Raw genomic sequence first — 13689 nt, 5'->3', positions numbered from 1 at the left:
TCACGAATTCTACTAGTGATATATAGTCTATGGTAGTTTCCTTAAAACAACGCTGGTACGAATTTTTTTCTGAAGGGCAACCGCAAAGGTATTATGTAACCTTAAGAGGGATTACCTTGGGTATAAGGGATTCACTTTCTGAACTCTCGCACCTAGGGTTAGGGTAATTTGAAGGTAGAGTTCTAAGAGGCTGCAGAGAATAATTCCCTTGCACATCGACTATTTCCATGGGACAGATGAGGGGAATTGCGGGACTAGAGGCGTTCTGAAAAAAAAAAGGGTTACCGCCTTGGGTTAGCTGAAGTTGGGGCTAGAGTTTTGGTCACTAAGTGGCTAGTGGAAAATGATTCCGTTAGGAATGTATTTTTCCCATGGGATAGGTGAGTGGAACTCCGCGAAATCCGGGATTGGAGAATTATTTGAAACAATTAGATTTAGCACATATGGTTAGCTCAAGTTAGGGTAAGATTTCTCGCCACTGAGAGACTGGAGGAAAAAATAGAGACAATAACTAGAAAACAAACAAAGAGAAAACAAATTATACATATTGAAAGTGAAATTCAGTTTATTTTTCTTTACGAGAGTGCAAATAGGTACCATGAAACTGGCATTACTTTGAACAATGGTATTATGAATATGCTTCCAAGGCTCACTAGGAGAACAAACATGTAAAAACTTTACCTCCGGGAAACTTGACCAATTTAGCATGAAATATGGTGGAAAGATTAACGACTTGATTCTATTCGTTGCTTTGTAAACACAAGAACATAACCAGAAAAACAATGACCTTTTCACGGAATATTAAATATATACTTACAGTCTGCTATTTGCAATATGTGCATGTTCTCTTTACCCTATTCCCTAAATACTGAATACGCGATTTGAACGATGGCGTCATCTAACTACAAGTACCAGAATCCTTCGCCTTTTTTTCTCGTGCTAATTAGGGGAATTGCTACTTAAATTCCACTGTGGTTTAGAAATTTAAATAATAAAGAAGAAACGAAATGAATCCTGGTAGTTGTAGTCAAATGACGGTATTGTGTAGGTGTGCTATTACTAATTTAACTCTTGCTGTCTTAGAGTCGACCTTCAGTTATGCCATCAGCATTTAGCAATCAGGAAAAAAAACGGTTCTTTGTGTTTCAGTTGTTTGAAATGTAAATTTACAAGTGCCAATTTTGTATTTAGTAACTCTAAGGAAGTTAAGGTGGCTCATAACAGTTTCCAGCATTTTTCAGCACTTCTTCTTTGATGGATCAAAGAAACGTCTCGTTTTGAGTTGATATTACAATCATGGTATCAAACAAATGCCCAATGGTTGGTGAACAAGTTATGACCTTTCTCCTGGTGCAAAAGGGTTATCATAACACCTGCATAACCCTTTAAAAACCTTTAATATTTTGCGTTATCGGTTTCACTCAAAATCGAGTCCAGTGACACCCATTGTTTCTTATCGAGTTGTGATATGTATGTTGAGATGCAACTATATTTGCCAAACATAAAAAACCACGTAGGACCGGATTCAGAGCCAATGTAAATTTTTTGACTGGGCTACCGCAATGTTCTAAACTTGCCAGAAAGTTGAATCTTGAAATGCTGATTACGATTCACTGATAAAATTAGAGGTCACCGAATTCTGTGAGAGTTACAATGGAACCTTGATTTAACGAACCTATATAACGGAGTCCTCGCTATAACGAACGAGTTTCCCGGCCCCAGTAATAGTAAAATATATGGAAAAGAACCTCTCGATACAACGAAACCTCATTATAGTGACCATATTTTTCCAGTCCCTTCCCCCTTTGTTATATCGAGGTTCCACTCTATAAGCAGTGTTCACACCCAAATCTTCTCATGTTGTTTTTGAAACTTTTGCTGTAGTTAGGAAACGACCAACTCATGTCAGACCGCAAAAAAAATCATCGGGAGTCACCGGATCCTTTTGAGGTAAACGCTTTTTGAAGACTCTTCATGACTTTCTGCGCGAAAAAGAATGAGGATCTCAAGATAAGGTTAGATGTGTTTATACATGGGTCAATATTTTCTAACTTGTTCATTCTTTCACTTAGACCTAACTCTACAGAATGATCCTTGTAAGTCACGCACAACCCAATTAGTAGCAAAGTTTGATTGCATATGAGAAGAAACTTTATTCTCTGTTTTGTTTTTTGTTAGTGTTAAAACGGAGAAAGTTCGTAACGGAGGTGAAACGAAAGAAAGGAAACTGTGGGCAAAGTTAACAAAACTAGTACCAAGCCGTTACTTGTTTATGTTTCTTCATAGCGCGTATGGTCGATACATGAGTCGATGTCATAATTAGTAACAAGTGCTATTGCAACATAACTTTCGTGGGCTGTAAGGATGTGCAAAATGTGCGTTGCTATGGTAACTTGTAATATCAAGAAAATTACCTTTAGTTGTTTACCATTACCCGCTGATAATTTCAGTACATTACGAGCTACCTTAAGAGTTATTTGTTCTATCATCCAGTGTTACAGTTGGTGTCTGTAATTGTTCTTGGTTGTTGCTCAGCAGTAACGAAAGGTAAATCTGTTAGCACCCAGTCTACACGTCCACACGCTGCAGAGAGTGGCAGCGCCAGGCATGGTACGAGTGTGCTTGAACTGAACCAAGCTGAACTATGGTATCATATATAGCATTCATCCATCTGAAATTAAAGAAAACTGACGAGTGAATAAGTGTATGACGACAAGTAAGTTGGTTTGAAACACCAGTGAACAATTGTTCTTGAACTTACAAATGGAGCTAACTCAGTCATGGAGTGATTGTGATACACATTTCTGGTGATTCCCCAGTATCGCATTGCGCATCCCTACTGCGCAAGATTTTTGCGTCATTAGCACGCGCTCATGGTGCGTGCACGTACACTACATAAGAGTTTTCCCTCACGCTGAGCTCCACAGCGAAACTCTTAAACAAGCATGGTGACCTATATTTTTTATTGCATAATTTTGCTGCACAAATTATCCTCTTTTTAAAAGTTAAAAAATTAGGAAAAAAATTGTTCGGAAGGGAAAAAAAAAGATATAGCTAGAAGAGTGCACTAAACCGCTACTCGAGGATGCGAATTAAGACCTCGAAAACAACGATACGAGGAACGTCATTTAGAATTGTGTCATTTTGCCATAAAATATATATTACATTGTTCCACGCGCCCGAGACCTTCTACCTATCAAGATTTTTTTCAAATATTACTTTAATAACCTTTTCTTCCAGCTACCGCAAAATGTAACGTGAACTTTATGCGCGTGGTTAGGCATATATGGCGTAAGATTGGCCCATCATATGTCTTTAGCGAACATGGTGACCTATCCTTTTTTGTATTTTTCAAAACAGTGCTTGGTAGGGAACATTCAGGGAAAGTTTCAAAAAACTTGTTGGGCATCCTTTATTTCTAAGGAATCACCTTAAATTTTGGTAGAGTTAAATTACAGTTGAACCTCCGCTACCGGCTACTTTTTTGGTCCAGGCGTATAGTCCGTACATTCACCCCTATTTTAACCTCTCTTCAACGGTAAAGGCCATTAAAACTCGTCCCAACCGCCAAATTAACCTCTCGACAACGGCAAGTTAATCTACAACTGACGCAAAACCCCACTTTTTGTTGTAAAAGGTCACCAAACATGATCCGTACCACACGTCGTTGGTCTGTATTTCTGTTGTATTGTTACATTTTGATTTTCATATGCTAAAATGAGCATTTTTTGATAAAAAATGTTGCACCCCTAAAACAAAAACAACAACAAAAAACAGGTGTCATGTGACACCCCGACAGTACCTTCCCTATTTTAAGGCTGGTTTTCACTAGCGCATAAGCACAATCATAAGCAAGTGAGAACACCAGAACATAAGCATAAGAGCATACGCAGGCGCAGTATTAACAAAATTTCTCGATACCAGCTTTCCTCGACTATACGATCAAGATGGCCGCCTTACTGCTTATGCTTATTTCACTCACGTTCGCACTACGACATAATGTTCGTTATTCTTAAGCTTATGCTTATGTCATGGGTGTTCTCACTTGCTTATGCGAGTGCTTGTGCTTATGCACCAGTGAAAACCAGCCTTTAAGCCTGGTTCACACTTGTGAGATAAGCATAACACAAGTAAAATAAGCATAAACGCAAGCACAAGAAAAAAGGAACATGTTTCTTTTTCTTGTGCTTATGCTTGTACTTATTTCACTTGCGTTATGCTTTTTTCGCAAGTGTGAACCAGGCTTTACGGCCACTTTCCTCTGTACCCAAGGCGGCCGTTGTGGTGAGGTTCGACTGTAGTATACTGGGGTAGTATGCGAGCATCCCAGGGTCAAATTATGTCTGTGACGAATTAATAGTCAAAGATGGATAGTTTTTGTGCCAGCTGGGACAGATAATAATTTGTCTAAACACTGAAATGATATCAAGACGGAGCAGTTGGTCAGTCTCGAATGCCAGACTCAGTTCTAGAACCTTGCAACAGTATTAACTTTTCAACAGTGCTAATTGTTCTGGACATGAGAAGCTATATCATAAGCTTACCGAATGATCAACCTCTGAAAGCCTTTGTCTCACTTGAGGCGGAGTATGGTGTCGAGATTTCAGAGAGGGAGTAAATGTCAGACTCTTCGCACGAAGCATCGGCCACAGTGCCTCTCATAAATCCAGACGGTGTGAACGGCGTGTCATCTGGCAGTCTTTTGTTCCTAGGGGTGTTACCTGCACAATACCTTAAATGCTCTTTTGGTGAAACAAAATCTTCCGGGTTGGACACAGACATTGTGCGCTTGCGCTTGGATAGCGGAGGATGAATCACTCCCGAGGGTGTACTCAAACCCAGTCTGGATAGGTAAGGGCTGCCTCTGTATAATGGTGTTTTAAGAGAAACGAAATCTGGAGAGTCAACGACATCAAATGCCACTCTTTTCTTAAGTGCTGGTGTCTTGGCATTAGTACTTCTTATAGCTGTGTTTCTTCCTAGGATAGGTGACAGCGCAGTTCTCGGAAAAACATTGGGAGATTCCATTGACTTAATCAATGGTGTTGATGCATTAATCTGTTCTGCACGGATAATCTGGGATGAGGAAACAAGGAATATCAGTTGCAGTTTTACATACACTACTGTTTGGAATTGGAGTAATTACTGAGTGACAAAGTTTCCTCAAGTTTGTTCCTTTTTAGTTCCTGGTTTTTAGTTTCATTTGATTTGAAATTCACATAATGTGAAAATGACTTAATATATGTCCAGCTAAATGTTGAACAAAGAAAAGATAGTGGCTAACAATCTTTGGCCATTGATCCATTAGACACAAAATAGTCCCACTTTACTCTCTAAAACCTGGGCAAAAATGTCAGTGCTACCAGCATTCTAAACTCCTTTTCACTTATTAGCAAATTCTACGTGCTCATTTTACAGCATTTATTAACAATTTGGTAAACCTTGATGCTGATCTCTTTTACAACAGCTTACTCTAACAAGCACTGTAATCTGTTTGAAATCCAACTACATTTACCAGAAATACTAGCAATTCAGGAATTATTTTATGGATAGAAACAAGATGCCAGTGAAGCACAAACCTTCTTTGAGAGAGGAGTGAATGGTGGCGTGCCAGGGTGCACTTTCCTAAACTGAAATGAAGATTTGCAAAAACTTGAAATAGCAAGGCAGAACACCCTAAAAATGGTTTAGGGTTTGGTACAAGTAAGAGTAAGCAGGTAATGTTTCATTGGTTAGCTTCTATTGAGGGTGTTCTGTCTAGTCAGTTGCATGATTTTCCCATGCTCCATGTGTTCCCTGGTGAAAATATTTCAAGAATCCCACAGGATCCTTCAGGATCTTCATGAGGATCCTCAAAAGTCATAGTCAAGATCTTTTAGGATCTTTACAATGGCCAAATCCTTCTATGAGATGTGCCTGGAGAGAATCATGGTAGTTGTATTCAACAAAACAAACATCCAGTCTAAGATGATGAATACAACTACCATGATTCCCTGCAGGCACATCACATAGCGGGAATTGGCCATTCTTGCCAGGATCTCAAAGATCTCCCACAAGATCCTCAAAAAGATTTTCCCCAAAGATCAGGGCCAGGCAATGATCTTTGCAGTCATGCACAGATCTTAAAATATAAAATTCTGGTTTAGCCAACCCCTGCCCTCCCTCTTATAGTCCCCTGTTTGTAGGCCATCTATATCTTTATACAAAGAACAGTTTCACTTTTCAGCAAGTGTTTTTGAATTCTCAGCCAATTTAATGATTATAAGGTCAATTTTTATCATTAGCCAATAAAAATACACCATCCATCAGTTGATATCCAAGCCAGTGTTTCTGAAAATCAAACGGAACATCACTCAGAGATATTTAATTACTCGAGGTAATTAGATGTAATAAGATTCATCTATGCACAAATTGAAAGTAAAATTTAGTCAAATCTTGTGGATATAGTTACATACCCTTTGTAAGAATTTCTGCTTGACTGGCCCATCTGGCAAATCAATGACATGATTGTACAGCTGTACTAAAGCATCTGTAGTGGTTTGTTTGACTGTTTGTTTATGGGACGTTTTGTCCATCTGCTGACAGAATGTGCGAGTTACTGGCAGTTCCTCCTGCTGAGACAAAAGAGGCTACGATGATTTATCACCAACTAATAAACAGATCACATAAATACTCCAAATTTAAATAATGATACCTGCATGTAAGAAAACCTTTAGTCTCTGGCATATGTTTCCAGACAAAGTGAAAGATTTCTACAATCAATGCAAGGCTAAGGTTTTCAGCAAAAATTGTTATTCAGAGACAGTGAGATTTTAGTCTCCTTTGCATCCACTCAGGCCAACATCATGGAAAGCTCCCTCTGTTCCCATGCGGCTGCTTCAAACTGATACTGACATTCCTCTCTTGAAATAAACATTAACCAAAGGTTCATGCCACAAGATGTCAAAAAAAAAAAAAAAAGAAAGAAAAATAATCAGCATTCCCTGGAAAGAAAAAATCAAGATGGCAAGCAATGCTGTAATTCAGATACAGCATATAAAATCACTAGGCACTGACTGGTCCAAGTACATGTAAAAATAGGGCGAACAATGGGAAAGGAATCTATGTTGGTGTGAAGCAGCTGTGTGAGCCCAAGCAGATGCAAAGAAAACTACTGACACTTATGTAGACTTGCCACAAGTCGACCTTTTCTTAATCCTTGACTTATTTATTTTCCTCAAGTGAAGCGAGAGGGTGATCTTTGAGCGACTCGCTGCGAGGGCGAGCGTGAGCAAAACCTGGGGGCGAAACCAACAGGCCAGTGAAGAACTATTAGAATTAGGACTTTTAGAAAGTCTAACACTTATGCAATGTTGCAGTCTTTACTAGAGTTATGTTTACTACAGAATTATAATTTATAATTATAGTTTAGTATTACATGATATTGTTTTACGTCTTATCAAACAGAACAACAACAGTGTACGATAAGCTAATTAACAAACAATGCAGTTAATCACGCAATTATCCATATAGCTGAAAACAAATTTTGTCTGCAGCTGAGAGAGACTGGGTATGTTTGAACCTCTACACATCAGCATGTTGTTACATGTTAGTTTGGGGTATTCTTATCCCTTTAAAACTGACTCACGCTTCCCTTTTTAATAACTTCTTCTGCTGCTTCAATCTCCTCTATGAGACCTTTTGGAATCTGACAAGGAAAAAAGAAAAAGTAATTACTTTGTATATTGATCAACCAACTGACTCCCTTGAATCTCCACATGATCATTTCAAATGTACAAGTCATGTAATTTTAAGGTGGTTCACCATTCCATAGCAGAGGGTAATCATTTATTGCCTTGCATGCACTAGTGTTGTGTTTTGAATGCTGACTCAAACGTATTAAATGTAATAAGCAATGATGAAATAGTGTTTTACAATTATCTCTGTTAAAATCTTGGCTTTTAGTGTTTAATTATAAATGGCCAGGCAAATGTGTTTTTTACCACTCATATGGTTTTACTGGTGATTTTCTTGAATTTCCTTCTGTGAAATCTTCCAAAAATTTCACAGTACATCGAACCTGGCAGGACACAAATTTTAAATGGAAAAAAGTAGGTTTATACGGGCAGTTTTTTCATATTTTGCAAATTTATGTCTTTTACTGCGGAGAAAAACTGATCTGATTGATTTCCTTGACAAAAAACTTCAACTAAAGTAAACATCTGTTTCTTTTTCTTTTTTTCCCCTCCTTTTTTATTTGATTATCTCACCTAACTTACAATACTTACTTTGGTTAATAATTAATATTATTATATGGCTAGCATCGTGAGTGGGCAAGATGAATCAAATCCTGCGCTGTGATTGGCTACCTGAGTGGGCAAGATGGAGCTATCTTGCCCACTCGGGACTACCCGGCACGTCCCGCAAAAAAATTTCCCCAAAAGCCATATAATAAATCCTTTATTGACCAAGCTCGTTTGGTCAAGATGGCTGGATATTGGCCTCATTCTTTTTTTGCGAGTTTGTGGACCTCGACTCTGTCTCGGTCCATAAACTCGCCAAAAAAAAAAAAGAACTTGGCCAATATCCAGCCATCTTGACCTCACACTTGGTGAATAACCCATATGTACCAATCCTTACTTGAAATTCATTGACATTATTTACAATACTAATGCAAATACAAATAACAATGCTATTATACTTACAATACTCTTCTTTTTTTAATTATAATACGAACTCTAATATTGCAATGTTACTTTACAAAAGTCCAAATAAACTATTAACAAACCATCAATTAAATAAGTTGAGAAAAAAAATTATACAAAAAAAGGAAAAAAAGAAATGCACGTGAAGAAAACAAACAAACAAAAAACGGAAACCGAAACACACACACATGTATGTGTTGCATAGTTTTGTTTTTGTTTGCTAAGATTGGCAGTGCGAAAGCTGTACGTATTTACAAGTTGATTTGTGATTTGCATTTGCTTTTCTCTATAAATAATGTGGTTTTCTAAAGGAATGCAAGGAAGGCTTCGAAGTAGTAGTTTCCTCTATCATGCTTGTCCTGAGGCATGATAGATGTAATACTTGGCAATTATTAAGCAGAGGTTTAAATCAAGTTGTTGACTAAGCCGTAGATTATGGTTTCATTGTTCAAGTCAATAAAGTTGTCATTCTTAACATTCCACCAATGAGAAAAGCTTTGCCAGAAGGTGTCTGCACATCCGGGCAAGAAACAAAAAGAATGGTTCAGGGTTTGCTTTTGATCAGAGAGATAACTGGCAGGTTTCTTTCACAGGTCACAGGTCACAATCAAAACTAGCGATGTAAATTTTACCCGAGATTCCCAAGAGGTTTATCGATGTTTCCATCCAACAAACCCTAAGTAAAAATGTCTTACTGTGTAATTTTAATGAAAAAATTTCTAGGGGTGATATATTTACGAAATGGGTTGAAATGTAGCTTTCAGACAGGTAGTGTCACATATATTTTATCGTAATAAGATAATTCATTATGATAGCAAATTGAACTGTTTTATTTCTATATATTTTTTTTTTTTGGAAATCTTTACAACGAGTATGTACTAAACAGAAACAAGAGGGTCCCCTATACCTACTCTGAAAACAATTTCATGCATAAGTAATTGGCCTTTTCATGCATCACAAAAAATTCGAAAACAGCTTCATGTTAACAGAAAAATCACTTTTCACATAAAAATGCAAAGGCTAAATCATGTGTCACATAAAAATACAAATTCCATCCACGTTTCGCAAAACATACAGAACCCTTCATTTTGATGCATCGAAATGTCGTGTGCATGTGTGACACATCGTGACAGACTAGATTCTTGGTCCTCCTGGTTCACTGTCGCTGTGGTTAGTTCTCAGTCGCGTGGAATGGGCAGGTTTTACATCTAGTTTAGTGTAGTTTACGAGCTTTAATGACGCTAAAATCTCCAAAAAAAGTGGACAATTATTCCCGCAAAAGTCGTTGGTTCACAAATCACGTGTAAGTAAATGCATAATTCATGGATCAGTGTAAGCCTCTTTCGTTTTCATATTATATTGAAAGGCTACAAACAATTTGTGTTTTCAACAGAAGTAAGTCTTGGCTTTGTTTGGATCAGTGCTACAACTGATTTCCCCTACGCATTTTTTTTTTTTTCAGAAAAGAGCTGTTATAGTTGCACTTGGGACGCACTTGTATGCATCTGTTTTATGATGTTTTGGCATATTCTTGGTGACCTGTGACCTGTGAAAGAAACCTGCCGAGAGATAACATCTATCATGTTGTATAATTTTATCTCTGAATAGAGTGGCATTGGTTGGAAAGATGTGGTGCACAACTTTAAATTGAAAAATGGTGAGTCTTATATTCTTTGGTCACTATCAAAGGAACAGTATAAATTAATAAGTACTGATTGCTTGCTCGTCTAGATTTGCTTGCAACATTCTTCTCTCAGCTGAAATTGAGAAGCTGATTTGCAGTAAAGCTTTAAAGGTACTTTCCCACGTAATTCATAGGTGACAAGCGAATCCATTTTTTGAGGTATTGAGTTGCATAAGCCATAATATGTGAGAAAATTAGTTTTGATTGTGAACTTGCAGCAAAAGTCATTGCAAGTTAAGAGGCCATTTTCACAAAAAATGTCTTCAACTCTGATCACTCCTGCTTTATGCCAACTTTGGTAATAAATGGAAAACCTTTCGATTTTAATAAAGGGTTATTCCACAAGATTTCGTTTAGAATTCATTCTTTGTTTTCGGGAGTATGTTGGTTTATCGTCTGCCAGATATACAAGATGTCTTTGTAAAATTTAATGGGGATATGCACTTTAAGACATTTTAAGTCCTAGTTACATTCGAACAAAAAAGAACCTCCTGCCTGTTTTAACAGCGAAAGAGGTATGTGGCTCCAACTTGCATTACAGCTGCTTTCATGAAGTGTTTCTATCCAAGTGTCCTTAAGAGCGTTGTTCATTATTTCGAAATCTGGTAGGTCTAAGCCACCTTTAATTTTTGGACCAATCATTGTGGTGTGTTTGATTTTAGGTTTTTTATTCCAACCAAACTCAGAGATAGCTGATTTTGCAAAAGATGCAAATTCCAAGGGGAAGGTGAGTACAGATGCATTGTAGACAAGCTTGGGGAGGGCAAGGCTTTTAAGAATGGTTATTTGACCATCCAAGGTAAGCTTTCTTGACTGCCAAAGATTTAGAAGGTTTTTCATTGAGTCTAATTTTTGCTCAAATTTTTTTTTGAAGCAAATGTGTTCATAAGTGAAATATATTCCTAGTGCATATATCAGTTCCGCAGGCCAAGCTATCTCAAAAGGTGTCAAAGTGTTGTATCTACATGACCCTAGCCACATTCCTTCCATTTTGGACTTATTCAATTCTAAGCCTGAAACGTCATGGAAGATGCGCAATATTTCATAAAGGTTTTCCGCCGAAGATGCATCAGACACGAAAGCGGTAGTATTGTCCGCATATTGAGATATTTTACATTCCTTGTTTTAGATTTGAATTCCCTTGATGTTATCATTATTTCTGATTGCCTGTGCTAAAAGTTCTGCACATAGAACAAAGAGAATGCTGGACAGAGGACAGCCTTGTCTGACTCCACTTAGCAGGTTAAAAAACCCCAAAGTGTGCCCATTGTTAATAACACAGCTGCTGATATCAGTATAGAATGTCTTAATCCACTTTCGGATTTGTGGACCAAAGTTAAAGGCTTCTACAACTTTAGTGAAGAAATTCCAATCCTCAGAATCAAAGGCTTTTTTAAAATCGATGAAATTGAATTGCCATTATTTTCATTATGTCTTTAACTAGCCTTATATTTTGGCCAATGTTTCGGTCTTTAACATATCTGGTTTGGTCTTCATGTATTAGTTTGGGAAGAACTTTGGAAATTCTACTCGCTATAGTCTTCGTTGCTATTTTGTAGTCAGTGTTAAGAAGGGATATTGGTCTCCAGTTTTCCAAGTAAAGTTTATTTTTTCGTTTCTTGGGCACAACTCTGATTATTCCTTGTCTTTTGGTTATATTAAGATGACCGTGTGTTAAAGTTTGATTAAAGCTTTGAATCATTTCCTCTCCTAATATGGACCAGAAATGTAAGTAAAATTCTACTGTAAATTCATCACTTCCTGGTATTTGCCTTTGGAGCTCAATTTTAGAGTTTCAAAACACTCCTCCTTGGTCAGTGGCCTTTCTAATTCTTCCAGTTCGACTTCGTTTAATTAAGGAAGAGAGCAGATTATTGTTTAGGCTTTCACAAGGTACAGCCATGTAAAGGTTTTCATAAAACAGCTTTGTACATTTTAAAATTTCATCTGCACTCATTATTTCAAGACTGTCTAGGGTTTTGAGTTTTGAAATATATGTTTTGGCATTTTGTCCTTTTTCTAGATTAAAAAATATTTAGTATTCTTTTCACCCTGCTCATGCCACCTTGTTCTTCTTCTGACAATTAAGCACCCTTAGTTCTGTACTTGGTGATCTTATTAAGCTCCGATCTGAGCCTATATAATTTTGTGATGTTCTCTTTTGAACTGTTGGTAGCAAGTGTTTTCATTAAGGCATCAATTTGGTTGGAAAGATGTTTCTACGCTGTCTATTTTTCCTTTTTGAATACTATACACAGAAACCTCCCATTTCCATTTTTATCACGTCCCAGTAAAGATCTTCATCAGTAAGATAGTTGTATTTGTTTTTGTACCCAGGCATCATATTGTATAGCTGTTCAACGAAGACGTGATTATCCACGAGGGTTACAAAACTCAAATCAAAATTTCCAAAATCTGGGTCCTCTCTGTGCATAACCCTTAGACTGAAGTTTCAGGGTTATTGCAGAATGGTCTGTTAATGTGGAGCTTTTCATTTCTGTATTAAGCACGATGCGTGACAATTCTTCATAGACCAACCAGTAATCCAATCTACATTGTACTTTGAAGGCCTTGTTGCACCATGTAAATTGTGATTCATCGGGGTGCTGATATCTCCAGACATCCTGAAATTTTAACGAGCCACACAATTTGGGAATCGCACGAATTACATTGTTTTTTCTTTTCACTGCAGCCCCGCCAAGTTTGTCTTGTGGTGTTAGAGTGCAATTAAAATCTCCATCGATTATACTGCTAATTTCCAGATGTTTTCTGAGAATGTCTAGAATGTTCGAGGAAAAAAAAACATCTGTTTACCAGTCTGCCAAATTTTATAGAATTTCACCAAAGGAAGCATGAGAAAATTCACAGTCAGTTTGGCTTTTCATGCTCATGTTGATGTCTTAAAATATCAATAAACATATGACCTCTTCCTGTGAGTGGGTGCAGATGTATGAAACGTTTTTGTCCTCAGTTGCGAGTGATTGTAAAACTATAGGGAACCACCTTTATAACTAGGTTACTATATATAGACCTTCAACTTAAGTGAATTTTGCAAAAAGAAAATTCTTCACCCATTATATAACTAAAACATATTTCCTCAGTTCTTAGTGTGAACATAAAGGCAAGTAATTTGGTTAAGTAGCAAACGTTGTCAAATTTGTGTTCGAAGGCTTGCGTGCACTAACCAATAGATCAAATCTTAGTAATTTATTATTTCTTCTGATTTTATCTACTGGTACATTTTATTAGCTAACAGACACCTAACTGTTTTACTTGATAGCTCAATTCCAAATAACATCCGATCTATTTACAAATATAAGT

General features: G+C 37.2%; 1 protein-coding gene across 1 annotated transcript in view; it reads right to left on the bottom strand.

Annotated features, from left to right (window-relative positions):
* Positions 1-547: 547 nt before the first annotated feature.
* The window catches only part of LOC145479981 (rho GTPase-activating protein 19-like), a 43579-nt gene continuing 30437 nt past the window's right edge, over positions 548-13689 (bottom strand). Inside the window, 6 exon segments of the mRNA XM_081458470.1 lie at positions 548-2671; positions 4545-4632; positions 4634-5076; positions 5580-5630; positions 6456-6613; positions 7636-7687. Coding sequence (XP_081314596.1) covers positions 2651-2671; positions 4545-4632; positions 4634-5076; positions 5580-5630; positions 6456-6613; positions 7636-7687 — 813 coding nt within the window. The 3' untranslated portion in view covers positions 548-2650.

The sequence above is a fragment of the Orbicella franksi genome, chromosome 2 (genome assembly GCF_964199315.1).
Source record: "Orbicella franksi chromosome 2, jaOrbFran1.1, whole genome shotgun sequence".
NCBI classification, from domain to species: Eukaryota; Metazoa; Cnidaria; class Anthozoa; order Scleractinia; family Merulinidae; genus Orbicella; species Orbicella franksi.
This window is presented reverse-complemented; position numbering and strand designations above follow the sequence as displayed.